Source organism: Cotesia typhae, unplaced genomic scaffold (assembly GCF_013202065.1).
Source record: "Cotesia typhae breed Kobodo isofemale line unplaced genomic scaffold, CoteBio_Ctyphae contig_69, whole genome shotgun sequence".
NCBI lineage: Eukaryota > Metazoa > Arthropoda > Insecta > Hymenoptera > Braconidae > Cotesia > Cotesia typhae.
Genome location: NW_027423763.1, coordinates 1,992,188 through 2,015,175, shown reverse-complemented (window position 1 = coordinate 2,015,175; position 22,988 = coordinate 1,992,188). Strand labels below are relative to the sequence as shown.

At 30.8% G+C, this 22,988-nt stretch overlaps 5 protein-coding genes across 8 annotated transcripts; 2 read left to right on the top strand and 3 right to left on the bottom strand.

Annotated features, from left to right (window-relative positions):
- Positions 1–3,416: 3,416 nt before the first annotated feature.
- Dgt1 (KAT8 regulatory NSL complex subunit dim gamma-tubulin 1) lies at positions 3,417–5,948 on the bottom strand. Its single transcript, XM_074251462.1, has 6 exons — positions 5,686–5,948; positions 5,021–5,623; positions 4,756–4,924; positions 4,342–4,505; positions 4,011–4,270; positions 3,417–3,890 (listed from the first exon to the last, which is right to left on the bottom strand). Exons 2-6 carry the CDS (start codon positions 5,619–5,621, stop codon positions 3,528–3,530), a joined length of 1,557 nt encoding a protein of 518 aa, XP_074107563.1. The 5' UTR covers positions 5,622–5,623; positions 5,686–5,948; the 3' UTR covers positions 3,417–3,527.
- A 762-nt stretch (positions 5,949–6,710) lies between these two features.
- On the top strand, positions 6,711–7,920 carry Pldn (biogenesis of lysosomal organelles complex 1 subunit pallidin). The gene is made up of 5 exons (XM_074251477.1): positions 6,711–6,904; positions 6,972–7,079; positions 7,178–7,265; positions 7,364–7,450; positions 7,517–7,920. Exons 1-5 carry the CDS (start codon positions 6,846–6,848, stop codon positions 7,631–7,633), a joined length of 459 nt encoding a protein of 152 aa, XP_074107578.1. The 5' UTR covers positions 6,711–6,845; the 3' UTR covers positions 7,634–7,920.
- O-fut2 (O-fucosyltransferase 2) lies at positions 7,692–16,204 on the bottom strand. Of its 4 annotated transcripts, none has more exons than XM_074251465.1 (8): positions 15,935–16,204; positions 9,185–9,289; positions 8,977–9,099; positions 8,672–8,900; positions 8,415–8,607; positions 8,124–8,301; positions 7,917–8,046; positions 7,692–7,842 (listed from the first exon to the last, which is right to left on the bottom strand). In XM_074251465.1, exons 1-8 carry the CDS (start codon positions 15,975–15,977, stop codon positions 7,692–7,694), a joined length of 1,152 nt encoding a protein of 383 aa, XP_074107566.1. In that variant the 5' UTR covers positions 15,978–16,204. The 4 variants fall into 4 exon arrangements, with proteins under 4 accessions (XP_074107566.1, XP_074107565.1, XP_074107564.1 ...); XM_074251464.1 differs by lacking the exon at positions 15,935–16,204 and adding an exon at positions 15,025–15,806 and having other exon boundaries at positions 9,185–9,321; XM_074251463.1 differs by lacking the exon at positions 15,935–16,204 and adding an exon at positions 9,428–9,628 and having other exon boundaries at positions 9,185–9,321.
- A 382-nt stretch (positions 16,205–16,586) lies between these two features.
- On the top strand, positions 16,587–19,583 carry LOC141532879 (trehalose transporter 1-like protein). The gene is made up of 5 exons (XM_074251461.1): positions 16,587–16,797; positions 16,854–16,913; positions 17,810–17,945; positions 18,158–18,477; positions 18,536–19,583. Exons 1-5 carry the CDS (start codon positions 16,768–16,770, stop codon positions 19,550–19,552), a joined length of 1,563 nt encoding a protein of 520 aa, XP_074107562.1. The 5' UTR covers positions 16,587–16,767; the 3' UTR covers positions 19,553–19,583.
- A 1,133-nt stretch (positions 19,584–20,716) lies between these two features.
- On the bottom strand, positions 20,717–22,980 carry LOC141532878 (cytochrome P450 307a1). Its single transcript, XM_074251460.1, has 3 exons — positions 22,290–22,980; positions 21,376–22,206; positions 20,717–21,280 (listed from the first exon to the last, which is right to left on the bottom strand). Exons 1-3 carry the CDS (start codon positions 22,711–22,713, stop codon positions 20,949–20,951), a joined length of 1,587 nt encoding a protein of 528 aa, XP_074107561.1. The 5' UTR covers positions 22,714–22,980; the 3' UTR covers positions 20,717–20,948.
- Positions 22,981–22,988: the final 8 nt, after the last annotated feature.

Genomic DNA, 22,988 nt, shown 5'->3' with positions numbered 1-22,988 from the left:
CAGGGCCTTGGGCTTCGCCCAAGGCCAATATATGTCGGCCCAATGGTGCCCATTTTCGACCAAATACGGCCGGCCATATTTCGGCCATTTGGGAGGGCGTTTTCAGGGCCTTGGGCTGCGCCCAAGGCCGATATATGTCGGCCAATTGGTGGCCATTTCGGCCAAATATGGCCGGCCATATTTCGGCCATTTAGTGGCCGTTTTCAGGGCCTTGGGCTACGCCCAAGGCCGATATTTGTCGGCCAAATGGTGCCCATTTTCGACCAAATATGTCCGGCCATATTTCGGCCATTTGGTGGGCGTTTTCGGAGCATTGGGCTTCGCCCAAGGCCGATATTTGTCGGCAAATGGTGCCCATTTTCGACCAAATATGTCCGGCCATATTTCGGCCATTTGGTGGGCGTTTTCGAGCATTGGGCTTCGCCCAAGGCCGATATTTGTCGGCCAAATGGTGCCCATTTTCGGCCATTTGGTGGGCGTTTTCGGAGCATTGAGCTTCGCCCAAGGCCGATATTTGTCGGCCAAATGGTGCCCCATTTTCGACCAAATATGGCCGGCCATATTTCGGCCATTTGCGGCCCGTTTTCGGAGCATTGGGCTTCGCCCAAGGCCGATATTTGTCGGCCAAATGGTGCCCATTTTCGGCCATTTGGTGGGCGTTTTCGGGGCCTTGGGCTTCGCCCAAGGCCAATATATGTCGGCCCAATGGTGCCCATTTTCGACCAAATACGGCCGGCCATATTTCGGCCATTTGGTGGGCGTTTTCAGGGCCTTTGGGCTGCGCCCAAGGCCGATATGTCGGCCAATTGGTGGCCATTTTCGGCCAAATATGGCCGGCCATATTTCGGCCATTTAGTGGCCGTTTTCAGGGCCTTGGCTACGCCCAAGGCCGATATTTGTCGGCCAAATGGTGCCCATTTTCGACCAAATATGTCCGGCCATATTTCGGCCATTTGGTGGGCGTTTTCGGAGCATTGGGCTTCGCCCAAGGCCGATATTTGTCGGCCAAATGGTGCCCATTTTCGACCAAATATGTCCGGCCATATTTCGGCCATTTGGTGGGCGTTTTCGGAGCATTGGGCTTCGCCCAAGGCCGATATTTGTCGGCCAAATGGTGCCCATTTTCGACCAAATATGTCCGGCCATATTTCGGCCATTTGGTGGGCGTTTTCGGAGCATTGGGCTTCGCCCAAGGCCGATATATGTCGGCCAAATGATGGCCATTTTCGGCCAAATATGGCCGGCCATATTTCAGCCATTTAGTGGCCGTTTTCAGGGCCTTGGGCTTCGCCCAAGGCCGATATATGTCGGCCAAATGATGGCCATTTTCGGCCAAATATGGCCGGCCATATTTCAGCCATTTAGTGGCCGTTTTCAGGGCCTTGGGCTACGCCCAAGGCCAATATATGTCGGCCAAATGGTGCCCATTTTCGACCAAATATGTCCGGCCATATTTCGGCCATTTGGTGGGCGTTTTCGGAGCATTGGGCTTCGCCCAAGGCCGATATTTGTCGGCCAAATGGTGCCCATTTTCGGCCATTTGGTGGGCGTTTTCGGAGCATTGAGCTTCGCCCAAGGCCGATATTTGTCGGCCAAATGGTGCCCATTTTCGACCAAATATGGCCGGCCATATTTCGGCCATTTGCGGCCCGTTTTCGGAGCATTGGGCTTCGCCCAAGGCCGATATTTGTCGGCCAAATGGTGCCCATTTTCGGCCATTTGGTGGGCGTTTTCGGAGCATTGAGCTTCGCCCAAGGCCGATATTTGTCGGCCAAATGGTGCCCATTTTCGACCAAATATGGCCGGCCATATTTCGGCCATTTGGTGGGCGTTTTCGGGGCCTTGGGCTTCGCCCAAGGCCGATATTTGTCGGCCAAATGGTGCCCATTTTCGACCAAATATGGCCGGCCATATTTCGGCCATTTGGTGGGCGTTTTCGAGCATTGGGCTTCGCCCAAGGCCGATATTTGTCGGCCAAATGGTGCCCATTTTCGACCAAATATGTCCGGCCATATTTCGGCCATTTGGTGGGCGTTTTCGGAGCATTGGGCTTCGCCCAAGGCCGATATTTGTCGGCCAAATGGTGCCCATTTTCGGCCATTTGGTGGCCGTTTTTTCGAGCATTGGGCTTCGCCCAAGGCCGATATTTGTCGGCCAAATGGTGCCCATTTTCGGCCATTTGGTGGCCGTTTTCGAGCATTGGGCTTCGCCCAAGGCCGATATTTGTCGGCCAAATGGTGCCCATTTTCGGCCATTTGGTGGCCGTTTTCGGAGCATTGGGCTTCGCCCAAGGCCGATATTTGTCGGCCAAATGGTGCCCATTTTCGGCCATTTGCGGCCGTTTTCGGAGCATTGGGCTTCGCCCAAGGCCGATATATGTCGGCCAAATGGTGGCCATATTTCGGCCATTTGCGGCCCGTTTTCAGAGCATTGGGCTGCGCCCAAGGCCGATATATGTCGGCCCAATGGTGCCCATTTTCGACCAAATACGGCCGGCCATATTTCGGCCATTTGGTGGGAGTTTTCAGGGCCTTGGGCTGCGCCCAAGGCCGATATATGTCGGCCAATTGGTGGCCATTTTCGGCCAAATATGGCCGGCCATATTTCGGCCAAATGGTGGCCATTTTCGGCCAAATATGGACCATATTTGTGCCATGTTCCTGCCATATTTTAGCCGAATTTTGACCAAATCTAGGGCACTTTTTTGATCAAATCTAGGCCATTTTTTAGACTATATCTAGGCCTATATTCATGGTTATTTGCTGGCCATTTCGCCGATGGTTTTGAGAGCCATGGCTGATAATTATTGACGAAATGGCGGGCAGATTTTCAACTAACTCTACGCCGTTATTTTTGGTTTTTTGTTGGCCATTTCGTCGACGGTTTCGAAAGGCATGCGCTTCGCGCGTGGTCGGTAATCCACAACGAAATCGTGGGTATTCTTTCGACCCCTCTCTGACTATATTTTCGATAATACTGTCTACTATATTTTTCGCCGTATCTTGGCCATATTTTCGACCATATCTAAGCCTATTTTTTATTATAAAACGAATAATAAAGTGACAAATTATTAATAAATTAACGATTTGATCCAATTTTTACAGTTCATTGTTGTTGTTTGGTTTATATCTTGCTGCGCATGCACAATCACTAATCTTAATTGTTTTTCTACAGTTTTTTACATAATGTTCGGATAGTAAACGGTTTTGTAATAGTTTTTGGACATATCTAAGCCTATTTTTTATTAATTAACGATTAATCAACTAACAAATTTTTGATCAATTTACAATTAGCCCCTTTCGACATTATTAACGCGATATCTTTTCATCAAATTAATCGTTTCTGATCGGGCTTAAAGATTTCGATACTTTTTTTTTAGCCGCAAAAAGATACGAAAGAACAAAAATGATAATCTGTTTTTTAAATAAATATTAGTTTATTAAACGTCGACTGGGCGCGATTATTAAAGTGAAACAGTTTTTATTTTGATTTAAATAACTTTCATTGATTAAAATTCTTTGCAAATATTACATTGACATAGCATCATCTTTATCATCACTGTGTGGTGCTGTATCCGTACTAGCTTCACTATTTATACTTTCATTGTAATAGGTATCAAGTTTTTTATTATTTGACGTTATTGAATCATTCATTTCACGCATAAGTCCGGCAACATCATCATCTGGATCTACTTCACCATTTTCTTGTTCGATAGCATTTAATTCCATTAATTCCATCGCCGAATTGAATTTCATCGGTTCTACTTTGCAAAATGACGGCAAATCCATGTGAAATATACAATTTGAATCGAAAATAACAGGTACTGGTTCATGACATTCGATATCTGCTCGTATTGCTCCACAAGCTTTGAATAATACTTGATTTTGATCCTGATAAAAAAAAAAAAAAAAAAAAAAAAAAAACAAGTAAATAAAGATTAATATTCTTTATTGTGATATTTTACCAAGTTGTATAAATAATCAGAATAGTTTGTTGTATAAATAACAAACCTTCAAAATATGTTTTCTACAGTGTTTAGCGGAAGGTAATGTTCTTTCTCCACACTTGACACCACCTTCAGTAAAAATGCATTTTGGAATATTTGGTGTCTTTAATACCGTTCCTTCGGTTGATTTAGACCTTCGATCTATTGACTTTTTATATAAAATAGCTTCAACTCCACTTTTTCGATGATAACGATTTAATGCCTTTAATTTTTCATATATTTTTTTTTCTCTAGCCGTCTCTTTTCCTTGATCGTGTACACTACCTAAAAAAATAGTAATAATAATAATAATAATTTTTATTTTTTGCTACGTCAAATTTGAATTATATGCTTACATAGAGTTTCTTTTTCTTTTTTTAAAGCATGTAAATATTTTCTTCGTTTTTCTCGTAATGTATATTGCAATCGTTTAAATTGATCTATGTAAAGTGCTTGTAATCTTATCAATTTTTCTCTCGCGATGTAAATAACTTCCTCAGCTGTAAATACGCCAGCATGCCTTAAAAAATTAATGCTTAAATTTAATCGGCAGGTAACAATATTGTTCTTAAAATTAATAGCTTTTAAAGCAACTACAAATACAGAAAAATAAAAAAAAAAAAAAAATTCTATTTTACAGTCTAGCGATTGCTTAGCTCAAGCCAATTAGCAATAACTATTTCATTTATAGTCATTATTTTATTTAATGTCACAGAAAAAAAAATTATTTCTATTTTTTATTTTATTTAAAATTAAAAAATGATACTTACTTCAAGGGATCATCTTGTGGGCTATGAAAACTTTCATTATCGCTGTCATCCAAGTACGTTCCACGTAAAGATTCACTTGGTACTGTTGGTTCAACATCGCTGTCTGATGAGCTACCATAATCTAAAATATCACAGCCACTTGCATTAACTTTAATTGCATCAACATGAGCTGAAAAAAAAAAAAAAAAATATCCAATTATTGGTGTTGTTATTGTTATTAATAACATTACAATCATAAATTTTATTAAAACTTTAATAAACCTACTAAAAGGGTCTAAGAATTCTGGTTTTTTTTTTATTTCACCATTTACACTGTTTCCATTACTTGAATTTTGTTTAGTATAATGCTGTAAATTAAGCAATAATCCTTCGGGTGTTTGAGGGAACATATGCTTGGATGTTGACTTTATTCTAGCCAATTGTGCTCTTCTGGTATGCTCATTACAATAGGCCATATCAACGCTGTTAGGATTACAACACTTACGGCCATTAGCATTGTAAATAAATGCACATTGTTTATACGGTGCATTCGGGTCCTCTAAAATATGCCGAAGGCAATAATTGTAATTATCCAAACATTGCTGTGTACATTCGTAGGGACCATAACAGCATTTTTTTTTAATTTTATTATTATTTTTATTATTTGGTAAAGATGATGTCATTAATAGTAGGGATGATGAAGATGATAATGAGGATGCCGAAGATGACGATGATGAGGATGATGATGATGATGATGATGATGATGATGATGACGATGACGACGATGACGACGATGATGAAAATAGTGATGATGAGGATGATAATAATGATGTTGACACAATGGACGTTGTTGTTACCGTTGGCATTGTTTTAGGAACTCGAAACATTCCTAAAAATTTAATTAAACTTATTATAAATATAATTAATGAAATATTTTAATAGTAAACTTACCAAAATAACACAATATCTTAAGTATAACTACTTAATATTTAAGTTGTTTCACATTGAAAATTATTTGTAAATCAGAGTCAAGAGAGAGACAGAGAGAGAGAGAGAGAGGGTTGTATATATAATAAATATGAATATATCGTACAGAATTGTACAACAAAACGACTATAAACAATTATAATTAATATTAATAAATGAGAAAACTGAAAATTATGTTTTTACACTTAGGTAATTAGGTACACTTATAGGCTATGTTGTTTTGAAGTGCTTACAGAGATTATCGTAAGATGTCATTACGCGTGTCGGTGCTGCTATTGACACGCACCACGGATAATATCCATGCCTGCAAATTGAGAAAACGTTATTTCCAATGAAACACATCAGTACTTTCCCTGATAGCCACCTTACCTATAACTTACTGTCAATCTACGTCCGCAATTTGAAGCAAACTTGACGGAAAGAGTTGGCAAAGCGAGCGATTACCTATTAGTTACCTATAACCTACTCTGCAAATAGACGTCAAAACTTGCTGTACAAGTATTTCCTTCAAATTGTAGTAAAGTTGAAAGGAAATTTAACTACAAATTTGATTATTAACTTGTATTCAAGTTGCGGCCGTAGATTTCCGTCAATTTGCTTACAACTGTTGTTGAGAGAAGAATTACCGCCAACTTGATGTATAAATTAACCGTAACTGCTGGAAGTCAACACTTACTGAGAAAGCGCTGGCTATCAGGGATTATTCTAAACTTGTTACTTTTAGAATTAATAGTGTTTTTACTTTTGTCAAGGACCGCAAAATTTTATGTGTTTTTTTTTTCTTCATAATTATTTCATCAATCTAAACATTAATATCATATAAAATAATTATTAATTAAATTTATTATCATCTTCTTGCGTAATATGATATATTCAAGTCTTACCATTTTCATATAATAATTATTAAAAAAAAAGGTGGCAGTCGATGTAATTTCTAAAATTCTTATAAGTTTACAGTGTGGTATATATTGGTTATATATTATTAAATAATAATAAAAATATGTAACCCAAAACCAAGCTAAAATTCTAAAAATACAACAAGTATATTAATATATATATATTTTTAAATATATATATTTGGAAAGTAAGCTTAGTTATTTTTAATAAAGGAATAATTTATAAAAATGATGACTGACATTGGAGAAGCTGCTGCTGCTAAAGTTCAACACAATATCAACGAATTGTAATTATTTCAACTGTTTACATTTTTTTAACTATCGCTCTACTTTATTTAATCAATGTATTTTTAGGGACAAAGTTATTAAAGTGTCAGTGGATGTTGACAATTTGGCTCAGGGTTTACTGGATGCTTACAAACCGCCGTTAAAACAAATAGGAAAAGAATTACAAGAAATATTGCAAGTATTTTTACTTGTTATTATTTTGATCAATAAGTTTCAACATTTTTATTGGTTTTAATATTAATAAAATCATTTTTTTTTTTTTTGCTCAACAGAAATAAACAAGAAATACTTGACAATAAAATGCAAGTTGAAAATCAACATCTTACATCGACTGCTGAAGATGATGAATGTGCTGCTATGGTAATTTTAATATTTACAATTATACAACTATCTGAGTCAGATAAAAATATATTATTATAGATTATTTTAATTAAAGTTTAAAAAATGACTTGTTTTAGTATATAACAGTACGAGGTTATCAAGAAAAATTGAGCCGAATAAAAAGAGAAATGGCTTTAATCCATGAAAGAACGACAAAATTAAAGGTAGTTGAATTATTTATAAATGGTTAATGTTTAATTTTTTTTTAATTTTAAATTTAATTTTTTTAGAAACGTGCTATTTATTTACAACAAGTAAAACAAAAGCAAGCTTTAGCCAAAGAACAAAAACGCGAAGAAGAACTCCGTAGAGAGCAAGAACTTATTGGTAAAACCCCAACAATTTAATATATAATAATTCAAGTGAATAAAAATATTTTTTATAAATAAAGTATATTATAAATTTTTATTCATAAATAATTGTCCATTGGCTAGATTTCTGGCACTTTTTTTTTCCACAAAATGTATTAAATGTCGATTTTATTGGTAATCCCAATATTTCTCGATCCTCTTGAATACGAAATGTAAAAGTTGATTCATATGTTCCTATGAAAGATCTTAAAAATATACATATTAAATTAAATTAAATTATTTATTATATATAGTATTGAAAAAATAAATAAAAGTATACTTTGCGTGTGAACTAATTATTTGATCAATAATAGCGATTCCTCCATCTTTAAATTTATTTTTCTGATATTCAGTAGGGAGATATTTGTAAACATTGTATCCAGTCAAGTGTTTTTTTAACTCAATATACTCTAAAAAAAAATGTTATCTATGTATTTAATTTTTTTTTTTTTTTTTTAATATAAATTATTTATGTGTTATTTATTACCAGAATCTTCTGCATCAGTAGCCACAAAAACGATTTTTAATTCAAGTTTTTCAAGTTCTTTTATTACTTGATTAGCAGCATCTTTTATTGTCGGTACTGTATCTGATCTGATTTTTAAAAAATCACCTCGTCGAAGATGAATTGCCAAGTAAGGGCCTCCTACAGCATTTCTTTTACTCTAAATAATAAAATATATATATATATATATATATATATATATATATATATATATATATATATATATATATATTTTATAGGAAAAAAAAAATAATAATAATAAAAAATTTTAACTTTTTCATCTTTCCAATCAGGTGGTCTTATTGTTTTATCGTTTTTGTCAGTAGAATTAAGATATTCTTTTCTAAATTCATTGGCTATTTTATATAATTCGTTATTGTATCGCATACTACGTCTTGCCAACCAAAAATCAAGAGAACCATAATAATCATGCAATGGAATTTCCATATGATCAAACATAAAAGATCTAAAAATAATAATGTCAACACATTATTAACTATTATTATTAAATGATAAATAATAATATTAACTTATCAACTGAAGGATTCAAGTTAACAACTAGTTCTGAAGCGGTTCCATGAAATTTAATACAAATAATTTCATTAGCAGTAATATTATTATATCCCCAAAATAATCGCCTATTTAATATTACTTTATTGCACTCAACAATTTCATTTTTATCTTTAAAATCTCCAGTTTCAAACATTTTTGGATCGTTTTGTAAAACAAATACTTTATCCAAAGTTCCTCCATTAGACTCTGTAACAATAAAATAAATACATTTTTTTTTTTTTTTAAATAATTTAAATAATAAATATCATATTACATAATTTACCTTCAATAAATTCATATAATTCAATAACTTTTACAAATTTATTTAAACTTTCAATATCAAAAAATAAACTCCAGGGTAATTGTTTTTGTTTAATAGCATTACTTTTCCAATGGTATAGATTTGCTAGAAAAAAAAAAAATAATAATAATAATGATTAGTTAAATTATAAAATAAAATAAAAAATAGTATAATAATAAAAAATAAATACACCAAGGAGGTAAAACCAAATGCCATTGATATTTATGATCATGGTTAATTAGATTTTTAACAAACACTGCTATCCTGATGTAAACATCTCTCCTAAGATTAAATCCTTCCGGTTGATTGACGTCATATAAAATATATCTTTAATAAATTATAAAATATTTCCATATCTTTATTGTTATATTATACTTTAATATTAATTTTTATGATAAATAAATGTTTAAATATAAAAAAAAAAAAAAAAAACCTTTTATTATTAATATATTTATTTCCACAACTCTCTATATCTTTTGAACAAAATTCTACTTGATTTGTATTTACAAAATTTATTAAACTAATGATAAATAATAATAAATGAACTGATAGTACCATTTTTTTTTATTTATACAAAATTGAATATAAAAAAAAAAATAAATGTGATACTATTAAATATATTTGACTTTTAGTGTGTCCGATACTCAATATAGGTTTTAAAGAAAACGAAAACAGCAAAAACATATATATATATATATATATATATATATATATATATATATATATATATATATATATATATATATATATTATATTCATGATGATTATAAATATTTAACCGCAGTAAAGTTCCATTTTACCAACAATGGATAAATTTAGTTTGAGGTAAAAAATAAATCAATTTCGTAATTTTTTTAAATCAACTGTTACATCCTATTCTTTAATTTAGATGAAATATATGTGTCCGCAAACTATTCGTAACGTGATTGGTTAAAAGTAAATATAATATACTTAAAAAATGACACAATAATAATATACTTAAATGACACAATAATATATCAAATCGACAATTTATTTATCTACATATTCGGTAGAATCTGGCGCCAAGGTCCGTTCAAAAATCCCGTTGTAAACGGAGCGCCAGACTACCGACTGTATTTACTGTAAGCAGAACGGTTTTTTGAGGTTGCGAAATTTTATTTAATTCTACGGTACTTTTTTTCCACTAATTTTTTATTATAACAGTTGTTCATTATTTATTTTACCGTATTAATTTATTTATTTCACTTATCACAATTTATTTACTTGAAATTATTAAATTTTATCAGCACATACACTTCTCACAAAAATTAAGGGAGCAGAAAAAAAATCCAAATTTTTGGGGGATTTTCAACAGGCTGTAACTTATACAAAAATGGTCGTACAGCAAAAAAAAAAAAAAAGCAAATTGTAGCTCTAAGTGTTTTGTTTTTGGATCTGAGTTTGAAAATTTTTTTTTGAAAATATTTTTCGAGTAATCATAAGAAAACCACCGAAAAAAAAATTTTCGAAATTTTTTTGGTTTTTTTTTTTTTAATCTACGGACGTGGAAAAAATTTTTTCGACTCAACCTCCATATGGACCGGATAGCTTGTTTATTCAGATTTAATTTCGTTTTTTTAAAATCTCGAGATTTTCACGAACTCCTTTGGTAATTGTCCACGAAAATCTAAACGCTACGCGTTACATTAATCAGATCTTACGACCTGTTGTCTTGCCTCTACGGCAGCAAACTAGAGGTTTTATTTTTATGCAAGACAATGCCCGGCCTCACACAGCAAATGTCACCCGTCGGTTTTTCCAAAGACACGACATAACGTTGTTAAGGCATCCAGCGGTAAACCCTGATCTTAACCCTATCGAGCACGTCTGGGATATCCTGAAGCGCCGATTGCGCCAGAATTATCCCAATTTACGAACGTTAGCTCGTAACGAAAATTTTTTTCATTTTTAATAAAAATTATGACATTTTCAGAGCGAAATTCTTGCTTCTTTAATTTTTTCAAAAATTCGATCAAGTGGGAAAAAAAAACGGTTGGCTGGATTGAATTGAAACTTTGTAGGGTTTTTGTGGGTATATTGAACAGTAAGAGGCACACTTAACGTCAGTGGTTTCCGCAATATTTTTGATTGGGCGCTTGATTTTCCAAAAAACGACAAAAAGCCCTTTTTTGGATGCTTTTTCAAATTCATGTAATGATTGAAAAAAAATTTTTTTTTCAAAATTCAATTGCCAATCCTTGTAGAGAATTTATTCAAGTTTTTAAAACCAACCTCAAAATTTCTGTGCAATCATTGGTTGCTGAGATATTGGTAATCAAAGACAAAATGATCTTTTTCCATTCAAACATCGATATCTCAGCGAGAAATGCTCGTATCGAGATTTTAAAAAAACGAAATTAAATCTGAATAAACAAGCTATCCGGTCCATATGGAGGTTGAGTCGAAAAAATTTTTTCCACGTCCGTAGATTAAAAAAAAAAAAACCAAAAAAATTTCGAAAATTTTTTTTTCGGTGGTTTTCTTATGATTACTCGAAAAATATTTTCAAAAAAAAATTTTCAAACTCAGATCCAAAAACAAAACACTTAGAGCTACAATTTGCTTTTTTTTTTTTTTTTGCTGTACGACCATTTTTGTATAAGTTACAGCCTGTTGAAAATCCCCCAAAAATTTGGATTTTTTTTCTGCTCCCTTAATTTTTGTGAGAAGTGTATTTATATAAATATATTTATAAAGGCCATGATAGTGCAGCAATCACAATCAACGGAAGTATACCGAATACAAGCGAAGAAGCTCATATCTCTCATGATTCAAATGATAAGTCTGCTAATTTAAATAACGTTCAGAATCATGATGAAGTACGTGATTTCATTGATGCTCGCTACGTTGGGCCTACAGAAGCTGTTTGGCGTATTTTATCATAAGATCTTCAGGACAAAAGTCATGCGATTATACGGCTACAAGTACACTTACCAAATGAACAAAATATTACTATTAATGATACTTGTACTAAGGAAGAACTTCAAGAAGCCTTAGTGAAAACATCTATGTTAATTGATTTCTTTAAGTTAAATGAACGTGATCCAAATGCTCGTCAATTTATTTATAGTGATATCCCATATCATTACGTTTTTAAAAAGATGATGTAACTAAAATTTCAAGTTGGCGACCACGAAGAAAACATCAGAACGTTATTGGACGAATGTATTCAATTAGTCCTGCTCAAGTTGAATTATTTCATCTGAGATTATTATTACTTTATATCAAAGGGGCAAGAAGTTTTGAAGAACTCAGAACAGTAAATGGGACTCTTTATGATACCTTTACATCTGCATGCTTAGCAGCTGGACTTATAGAAGATGATCAGGAGTGGAGAAGAACTTTAAATGAAGCAATAATATGGATGATGCCTCGGCAATTACGTTGTTTATTTGTTCGTATGTTAATTCATTGTCATCCACTTCGACCAGAAGAGTTATGGAATGAATTTAAAGGATATATGTCTGAGGATTATAATAGGCGTTTCGGAGAGGAAGAAGGAGAGAAAAAAGCATACATTTTTATCAATTCTATGCTTAATCGTGAGGGATACAACCTCTCGTCCTTTCCTAGCATGATCCAAATCAATGAAATTGATGAAAGTTTACTACATGGTGAAACATTATTAACTAGAAACGAAGACGATCCACAGACATATTACAATAAATTTAATAGCCGTCAAAAAGAGGTTGTCGATTTTATTATAAACTCATTGAACAGTGAAAGAATCACTGCCTCTAATTGTATTTATATAGACGGACCAGGGGGGTCAGGAAAAACATTCATTTATACATTTTGTCAAGTCTTGAAAAATACAAACAAAAACGTCTGTACAATGGCTTACACAGGTATCGCAGCAACTCTGTTACCTAACGGAAAGACTGTTCATAAGACCTTTGGATTACCTGTGCAAATGTTCTCGAATTCTTCTTCAAGTATTAAACCTAATTCTAAGCAGGGAGAATATTTAAAAAATATTGATGTTTTTATTTGAGATGAAGCTCCAATGTCACCTAGATACGCGTTAGAAATTATAGATCGTACATTACGTCATATTATGAATAATGATTTACCTTTTAGGGAAAATTGATGGTATTAGGTGGTGATTTCCGTCAATTACTTCCTGTACAACCTCACGCAACTCGAAGTGAAACTGTAAATCTTTCCATTAAATTTAGTGTATTATGGAAAAATTTTTATCAATTTCCATTGACACAAAATATGAGAGCATTACCGGAAGAAAAAGAATTTGTAAATTTTTTATTAAATATTGGTGATGGTGTAAACAATAATTTAAATGATGAAATTACTCTGCCGGACTCATGTACCACTTCAAATAGTAATGACATTGTAGAAAATGTATATGGCATGATTATCAGAAATAAACGTTATGATCAACTTACTTCAGTTGTTATACTATCAGCAAGAAATGTAGATGTAGACGAAATAAATAAACAAGTAATAGAACTTTTGGATTTTTCTACTGAAAAAATTTTCACCGCTGTTGACAGTACTGAAAACTGTGATAATGGAAACATAGATGATATAGTTTTATCTGAATATTTAAATACTTTAAACCCACCTAATTATCCACCTTATGAACTTATGTTACGACAACATTCTATTGTAATGTTAATTAGAAATTTAAATCTAAGTGAAGGGCTCTGTAATGGTACAAGACTGATGATAATGGAGTTAGGAGTAGATGTTTTAAGATGTAAAATCTTATCAGGTGACAGGGCTCGAGAAATTGTTTTTATAAATCGATTAACATTATATTGCGAAAATACATATCCCTTTACTTTCAAAAGACGACAGTTTCCAATTAAAATAGCTTTTTGCATGACTATTAATAAAACCCAAGGCCAAACTTTTGAAAAAATTGGAGTAGATCTTGTGAAAGATGTTTTTGCCCACGGTTAACTTTATGTTGCGTTTTCAAGAGTACGATCTTGGTCAGGGTTACAAGTTTATTTAGCAAATGATAATCATGATAAAGTCATCAAAAACATAGTATATAAAGAAATTTTATCATGAATTCCAAGACCGTTGTATGCTATAATAAAACCATACGATTATTTTATATAAATTATAAACTGGGCCATCGATAACATGAACGTGATGAACAGTTTTGCTTCAAATTTTTTATTGTACGGCAAACATGGGACATATATCGGTTTTCAAAGTATCTTTACAGAACTGTTAGTAAATAATAATATTTCAAATTTTACTGACAAATTTGACATAAAGATTAAGGAAACCGAAATTTTGATAAAAATATGTACACACACACACACACACACACACACACACACACACACACACACACACACACACACACACACACACACACAGGCCTGTTGATCCGCGCCCACCCTGTTCTTTCGCGTTATACTGTTTTTGATTCGTCGAATACATGTTTAAAATTTATTTTTTTTCTCATCTTTGTAAAAGTTTGAGTAAGAAATAATAAAGAAATTAAACTTAAACATTGGGCATAACGATTGATGAAATCAAAAATTTTATAAAAATGTGTATACATACACACATACATATAGACTGGTTGATTCTCACCCACCCTGTTCTTCTGTGTTAAATGTTTTTTATCCATTAAGTATTTATTCATTATTTGTTTTTTTATTATTACGAAACTGTAGGTAAACGATTACGAGACGAAGTTTACCTTACGGTTTGATATAAAGATTGAAGAAAACAGATCTTCGATATACATATGCACACACACACACACACACACACACACACACACACACACGGGCGCGCGCGCTTGCGTGCGCCAATACAGTTACATATTTGTAATTAAAACTATGTTATTGAAGGTGTCCAATAAAAATTCACTATCTTCACCATAGATACTTTTCGCTATTACATCAATGTCAACAACATCAGCAACAAGACAATTACCGTCCTTTTTCGGAACAATTAAGTATTTTATTGCGAATCTGTCTGTCATTCATACAAGTATAATAAATATAATTTAAATTCACTTACGAATTTAATTGTCCATAAATTTGTATAATAATCATTTTGTATATATTTACTTTCTGTAAAACTATATTATTCACATTCAGGTTATTGATATTATGAATGAAAACTTTGTTTCATTTCTTTTAGATTTTACTCGAAATTCAAATTGCGCGCTACGCGCACGCCTTAATTTGATCCAATAAGAAATCAGGGTCCATGTTTTCGTGTTATATCGATACTACGCTAACTTCAATTTATTATTAATTTTAATTTATAGAATCTACCAAATATTAATCTCATTGGTCTCATCAATACAAATAATACAACGGTAACGATGCTAAACAACAAAAGAATAGGTTGTTTCGAGGTTTAATTTATCTTTTGGCTATCGGATAACATCATTCTTCATATTCTTTATTGCCAATTATTAAAAACACCAAAGTAGTAATTTTAATACGTGCTAATAAACAATTAAAAATATAAAAATAAAACTGCTTTGCCCTTATTTTTTGGAAAGCCTTAATATAATTTTAGTTGATCACTTATCAACTAAACGCGATAGTCATAAAAGTAACGCAGATTGACCGAACTGTTAAAAATAACTTTTAAGAAGTGTACAAAATGTTAATCTCACGCGCGCCCTTGCGCGCGCAGTAAACTCTAGTAAATACTTAATCTTAATTTTTATAAACATATGATGATCATATTATTATTATTATTCTTCTTTTTATTGTTATAATTATATCTAAAGATTAAAAATTTTAAAAACGAATAAATCTGTTGTATATGTTCTTTACGTTGATGGTCAAACTGTTAATTAATCCAATTGAAGAAAAAGCCATACTTATTCCCGATGTTGCAAGTAAAGGCTTTCAATAAAATCTATCTAAAAATTAAAAGTATTTCAGACATACAAGATAAGATATTTATTTACCTGTGTGTATAAGCGCCGCAGACGCACCAAATTTTCTAAGCATTTTTATAGTTGTCAATCTCTTATTTTTTGTACTGTAGTAACTGAACCAATTTTAATTTCAGATTTACTTTTAGTATTGTATAATATTATCTGATTTCACTAACGCAAATATTAAGTTTATCTATTATAAACAGAAAATATGTACTTAATTTTTTTTTTTTTTAATTTTTTTTTTCAGATAAATATATTTTATTCAAATGAATCTCAACAACAAAGAGTGATTAAGTCTAGGTCGTGTTATATAAATAATTTAAAACCCAAGTGTCAAGTGCAAGGTATTAAAATGAGGAAATCTGTTATTAATAATTAATAATTGATAAAAAATAAAAGAGTTGTTTGTCATCTTTTAGATCTAAATGATGTATCACAATAAAATGATATCTTAACGATTATCATTATTGTTATTATGATTATATACATATTATATTTATAAAAAAAAAAAAAAAAAAAAAATGTTAATAATAATAACGACTGTTATCTTAATAATTCAAACTGGGGAAATAATTAATTGCATTATTACGTTATCTCTCAAGAACTCAGCTTCCATCAACGATTCCAAGAAGACCATAGTCCCCTACATTTGTAATCCATCAGTCGTTAACTAAAACTCGTACCGATCGAATCTCATTTCAGATTTGAATTTATACTTTATTTATAATAAATAAGGAAAAAGTTATTTTCTAATTTCGACAGTTGATTCTAAGAATTTATTTATTTATTTATATATATATATATATATATATATATATATATATATATATATATATATATATATATATATAACAATTAAAATGGAGACACTGGAACTTAAAGAATCGAAGGTATATACTAGAAAAATGTTATTAGTATAAATAATTGTTGTTTATTTCTTCATTAGATTGTAGCTGTCTCAGATGAAGAAATAAAAAAACAAAAAAAGAGAGGAGTCATTTATCAGGTTTGTAAATTTATTTTTTTTTTAATATTTGTTAAAAGAAAAGGTTTAATTTCATTAATACAGTGTATATTAATTAAAATAATAATTAGTTGTAATGATAATGAGTAATGAGATATTATGGTCATTGGAATAAGTTGTCGACTCGGTTTCCCGAGTAAGACGACTACTCATGTCTTGTTGTTTAACCGGTTTTAGTATATCATCACATCATATCAGTTTTGTTCAACATTTTTATAATATTAACCGTGTTTTCTCTTTCCTCCCTCTATATTTTATTGTCTACTCATGTTTATGTGTTTATACATAAATTAATATTGTAAACATGTAAAATATTTATTAAAAATAATAATAATAATGGTGATGATAATATTAATCATTAATTTGTTATGATTTATGACTTATAACTTATAATTTGTGACAATGATGGTTTTTAAAACATTATGCAAATGTAATTTTATTTTGTTTTAGAGATAATTGGTTGAATGTTTTTTTATTTTTTTAATAGGTTATCATATCATGTAAGGCGACTTTTTGAAATAAAAAAAATTTTTTTTATCTTTATTTAGCATTATTATTTCTATCTTAATTCAATGTTAATTTGAATGCTTTTTATTTATGGCTAATGTTGAAAAGTTTTTCATAATAAAATTTAATTATTATTGAATAATCCTATAAATTATATAACAAAACAGTCAAATAATAAATTAATTAATTAGCTTATATATTTATATGTATATAAAATCTTAATGATTGATGATGATGATGATGATGATGATGATGATGATGATGATGTAACACCTAAACAATTAAATTTTTATTTTTTCTAATTCCAATTAATTATAATTAATTAATATTGTTGAATATTTATATGTATATTAAAATATACTTAATTTCAGATGTCGATGAGTTTGCTGGCAAATTTCACAATACTTGGTCCAGCGATGTCTTTAGGGTACAGCGCGGTAATCCTCCCGACACTTCGATCAAAAAATAATGACTTGCCAATAACCGAGAATCAAGCTTCATGGATTGGTAATAATAATAACAATAATAATAATAATAATAATAATAATAATAATAATAATAATAATAATAATAATAATAATAATAATAATAATAATAATAATAATAATAATAATAATAATAATAATAATAATAATAATAATAATAATAATAATAATTATTATTATTATTATTATTATTATTATTGTTATGTTATTTATGAATATTTATGATTTTATTAGCTGGAGCGGCGGCATTTGGTACCCCAATAGGTTGTATGTTGTCTAGTTTAATAATGCGTCGAGGTCGGCGACTAAGCTTGATGGTGACATCGACCTTCTCCCTGATTGGATGGGTTTTAATTTACATGTCTACGAATTACGAGAAGCTTGTAGTCGGAAGAATAATCGCCGGGATTGCGACTGGTTTAGCTTCCGTTCCAGCTACTGTTTATACCGCTGAAGTTGCTGATCCTCTATGGCGAAGTGTTATGGTAACTTGGAGTAGTATCGCTATCGCTTTAGGCATACTTTTGGTCTACGTATTTGGTTACTTTCTTCAGGTAATTATTTTAATCATTATTTAATTATTTATTTATTATTTTTAATAATATTTTTTAGAGCAATTGGCGCCTATTAGCATTAATTTGTGGCCTTTTTCCTGCTATTTCTATAATAATGATGCTACTGGCACTTCCAGAATCCCCACTATGGCTTCGAGACAAGGGTCGAATTGATGAGGCTCGCATTTTAATGAAAAAATTTCGCGGAGTACCTAAAGATAACGTAACAACGCCTGCTATTGAACAGGAGTTGAATCATCGTCCTCATATTAATAATAATAATAATAATAATAATAATAATAATAATAATAATAATATTATTATAATAAGTAGTGATAAACAATCAATTTTCAAGTATTTAACTAAAAAAAGTTCACTGAAACCTTTTGGAATAATGATGGGTTTTTTCTTTTTTCAACAATTTTCGGGTATTTTTATCGTCGTATTTTACGCCGTAGATATTATTGAAGAAGCTGGTATACAAATAAATGGTTACTTAGGGGCAATTTTAATAGGAATAACACGTCTTGCAGGATCTATTATTGTAGCTTGTGCATCAAAAAAATGGGGAAGACGGATTCCATCAATAATATCAGGTGTTGGAATGACTGTATTTATGGGATTACTTTCAGTATATCTTTATCTTATTGACCTCGGAATAAATATTGGTGACACCGGTTTAATACCAGCTATTTGCATTATTTCGTATATTTTCATGAGTACAATTGGATTTTTGACTCTTCCATTTGCAATGGTGGGGGAAATATTTCCTACCAAGGTTAAGGACATTCTCTCTGGTATAACTGTCTGTTTTGCTTATATATTTAGTTTTATAATTGTTAAATGTTATCCAGATATGATTTTAGTAATGGGTAAACATTCGGTATTTATATTTTTTTCAGTAATATCTCTTTTGGGGACTGTTTTTGTTTTTCTTTTACTGCCAGAGACCAAGGGTAAAACTCTTAGAGAAATAGATCAACTTTTTTCATGTAAAAAAAAAAGTTTAGAGTTGATTCCGGAAAAAGAAAAGATTGTTATTGATAAAAATAATATACATATATCGGATGTTTAAATATTTTAGGGAAAAAAAAAAAAAAAAATAATCATAATAATAAATTCGGTAAATAAATTTTTTATTAAATAAAATAAAATAAAGTGATAATATGTGGTACTAGTGTTGTCTTGGGCGGTAGTCATTATCATCATCAGACACCTGTTACTTGATTATTAACGTGAGATAGCCTAAAAATTATATTCATTGAATATGCGTTTTAAGACACGCAATATGTTAACAAAATATGATTAAGTACTCAATGTACATATTCATAAGCAACCACCAACCACAGACAACCCAATCAGAAGGCACATTCATCGTGTATTTCGTTTTTTGGCTGCTCTTTTAATAGTCATATTTCAACTCAACTTTTTTAAACGTCCCCGTCATTATCACCACCATCACCTTCGCGAAAGGTCCCAAGTTATATATTTATTTTTATACCTACCCAAGGCCAAGGATTCCTCCAAGGACTTGTGGTACAAATTACCAATGTGTTCATAATAATATTACTAAAAGTCTTTTAGTTATTCACTTAATATTTATAAATAAACAACAATTTTATCCTTTTATTTTTTCTTTTATTATTGAAATGTTTCTTAAATAATAAATAAACTATGATAACAATGTATTAATAATTAAATAATAAAATTATAATGTACAACAAATAAATCATATAAAATTACAAAGAAAAATCTAATAGCATTTGTTTTAGTCAACAATCAACAATTATTAAGTACTTAAAATGTAAGGCAGATTTTTTTATACATTATATTTATAATTTTTAAAATTTATACATTTTTTTTAAAACATAAATATATAAAAAAAATCTTAAATTTCAATAATATGAAAAGTTTAATATGCTTAATATAACAAAATTTAATTTGTTCACAAAAAATTTAACTAAAAATAACAAAAGCTTAAAATTATATATCAAATCTTAATTAAGTTCATTCTTTTTTCTCTCATTTCTGAAGAAATAAATTATTAAGTAATTCACGATGACGGTGAAAATTATTAATGATGAATAATTTGAATGTATGAATGAATCATTTAAAAATATAATAATAATAATAATAATAATAATAATAATAATAATAATAATAATTATTATTATTATTATTATTATTATTATTATTATTATTATTATTATTATTATTATTATTATTGTTGTTGTTGTTGTTGTTATTATTATTACTATTGTTATTGTTTTTATTATTATGATGATAAGAAAATTAACCTAACAGTCTATATCAATGCCAAACATTGATAATAAAATTGACTAATTAACAATTTAATAATTTCATTAAAAATTTGAGCCTTTTTTTTTTTTTTTTTTTTTTTTTTTTTTTTTTTTTTGAAAGTAAATGCATCAATTATTTTAATAGGATTAATCAAGTTATTTATTTATTATCTATCGTCGCTCAAACCTAAAGTTGAAAGTTACTTCAGGTAACGCTAATTTACCAATTGGTACTTTGTAAACTTGATTTTCTGCCGGAAGAATGGTAAAATTTTTGAGTAAGCTTGCAAGCACCGAAAAACTTACGTAAAATACAAGTTTGTAGCCCATACAGGATCTTCTGCCTCCTCCGAATGGAAGGAAAAAGTCTGGTTTTAAAATTTTATTTTCAGACGTTATGAATCTTGTAGGGTCGAAGATTTCAGGATTTTTCCATAATTCATTGGACATGCTTAACTGATAATTATTTAATAATATAAATGTATCTTTTTCAATTCTGTATCCTGTAACAAAAATAATAAAATAAGAAACCATTAATATTTAAATTATTTTGATAATTTAAAAAAAAAAAAAAAAAAAAAAAAAAAAAAAAACATACCTGCAACAGAACTATCCTTGTTGGCAACGTGAGGGACAATTGGACTTGCAATTAATCTGATTGCTTCTAAAATAATTCCCTCAATATATGGTAAACTTTTTTTGTACTCTAATCCAACAGTATTTTCATTGATATTTAAAGAATCAATATCCTTTTGGGCTTGTTTTTGTATGTGCTGATGGGTTACCAAATATCCAAATATTTTAACAAGAAAATTTCCAATAGCCGCGTGACCACCAATAATATCTTCAAGAGCATAAAGAGCATTATCCCAAGTCATTTCAGGGGAGGCATTGGTCTGTATGTGCTCAATAAGATTATCCAAATAGCAGCCTTGCTCTTGGTCAACAATTCCTCCCAACTCAGACTCGTCTGTATTTTTTGGAATCCAATTTTGTTTTTTATCAGCAACAATATGATCAACAACAAATTTACGAATATCATGAGTAGCTTGAACAATTTTTTTAATATTATTACGATGAAAGGGTAGAAGCATCGGTATAAAATCGGCAGCATATCCCTCATTAACTTCCCAGAATATCATATCAAAATTTTTAACCATCTGACGGAAACAATTGTCGGACCAATCAAATGTTTGTCCACATAAGTAACCGGTGAATATATTAGCGCATGTGTTAAGTACAAGCGGTTTGACCGCGACCTTCATTGGATCCACTGGTCTGTCAAGGTGAGCCAACAGGTTTTCCACTTCCGAAGCAATCATTACATTCAACTCGTGATACCTATAAGTGAAGGCACGAGGGAATGTATGGTTGCGGAGCATCTCGCGACGAGATTTCTGCAACTCTGTCCAATCTGAGAATGCAAATGCTACCGAAAAAAAAAAAAAAAAAAAAAAAATAAATAAATTCACTAACAATAAATTATTAAATTGATTTAAAATAAATACTTACAGTTGCCTTTATCACCACCAAAAAGTCTGTTGTATCTCACAAAATTAGGACGTGAATCAAAATCATAATTTTTTGTAAAAAGTACTTCTTTAATGTTATCTAATCCGTTAATAATAACACACGGAAGTCTTCCTAAAGTTATTTTAATCACTTGACTGTTGTAGTAGGTGGCGAGTTCACTAAATGACTTGTAAGGAAAATCGTGTTTACCAAGAATATGAAGTGAGCCTATAATCGGCAAGGGTCTCGGCCCAGGAGCTTCAATAAGATTTTCTAATTTGTTATTATTTAATTTTTCACCCCGATCCACGACTACACGACTAAGTCTTTTTTGTCTTTTACCATTAGCTTTACGGTCCTTAATAATAAGGGCTATCAACGCAAAGACCACTATAAGGATCAAGTATGTAGTAGCACTAAACATTTTTCCAATTTTCTTTTTTATTATTATTTAATAAAAAAAATTAAAAACAAAAAAAAAACAATTTTCTATTTATTTTTTTAAATTTTATGATTTAATTTTTTTTTTATTTTATTGAAATTATTTCAAAACAATAATAATTATTATTGTTATTATTTTTATCGATTTAGTGGGTGATGAGGAACGAGCCTCCAAACTGTTTGACGAACGAAGACCGTTTGAGGATAGCATAGCCATCGGCTTCTTTTATATACCGCTGTTACCGGGCTGAATGTAGT

Excerpts from the sequence above, each read along its gene's own strand:
- Dgt1 (XM_074251462.1), bottom strand. The coding sequence starts at position 5,621 with ATGTTTCGAGTTCCTAAAACAATGCCAACGGTAACAACAACGTCCATT. Across the intron at positions 4,925-5,020 it reads AGAATTCTTAGACCCTTTTA|CTCATGTTGATGCAATTAAA; the intron begins GTAGGTTTATTA and ends TTTTTTTTTCAG. Across the intron at positions 4,271-4,341 it reads AAAAGAAAAAGAAACTCTAT|GTAGTGTACACGATCAAGGA; the intron begins GTAAGCATATAA and ends CTATTTTTTTAG.
- Pldn (XM_074251477.1), top strand. The coding sequence starts at position 6,846 with ATGATGACTGACATTGGAGAAGCTGCTGCTGCTAAAGTTCAACACAAT. Across the intron at positions 7,080-7,177 it reads AAAGAATTACAAGAAATATT|AAATAAACAAGAAATACTTG; the intron begins GCAAGTATTTTT and ends TTTGCTCAACAG. Across the intron at positions 7,266-7,363 it reads ATGATGAATGTGCTGCTATG|TATATAACAGTACGAGGTTA; the intron begins GTAATTTTAATA and ends GACTTGTTTTAG.
- O-fut2 (XM_074251463.1), bottom strand. The coding sequence starts at position 9,552 with ATGGTACTATCAGTTCATTTATTATTATTTATCATTAGTTTAATAAAT. Across the intron at positions 8,901-8,976 it reads ATTATATGAATTTATTGAAG|AGTCTAATGGAGGAACTTTG; the intron begins GTAAATTATGTA and ends TTATTGTTACAG. Across the intron at positions 7,843-7,916 it reads ATAATTAGTTCACACGCAAA|ATCTTTCATAGGAACATATG; the intron begins GTATACTTTTAT and ends TATATTTTTAAG.
- LOC141532879 (XM_074251461.1), top strand. The coding sequence starts at position 16,768 with ATGGAGACACTGGAACTTAAAGAATCGAAG. Across the intron at positions 17,946-18,157 it reads GAATCAAGCTTCATGGATTG|CTGGAGCGGCGGCATTTGGT; the intron begins GTAATAATAATA and ends TGATTTTATTAG. Across the intron at positions 18,478-18,535 it reads TATTTGGTTACTTTCTTCAG|AGCAATTGGCGCCTATTAGC; the intron begins GTAATTATTTTA and ends AATATTTTTTAG.
- LOC141532878 (XM_074251460.1), bottom strand. The coding sequence starts at position 22,713 with ATGTTTAGTGCTACTACATACTTGATCCTTATAGTGGTCTTTGCGTTG. Across the intron at positions 22,207-22,289 it reads TGGTGGTGATAAAGGCAACT|CATTTGCATTCTCAGATTGG; the intron begins GTAAGTATTTAT and ends TTTTTTCGGTAG. Across the intron at positions 21,281-21,375 it reads CAAGGATAGTTCTGTTGCAG|GATACAGAATTGAAAAAGAT; the intron begins GTATGTTTTTTT and ends TTTTTGTTACAG.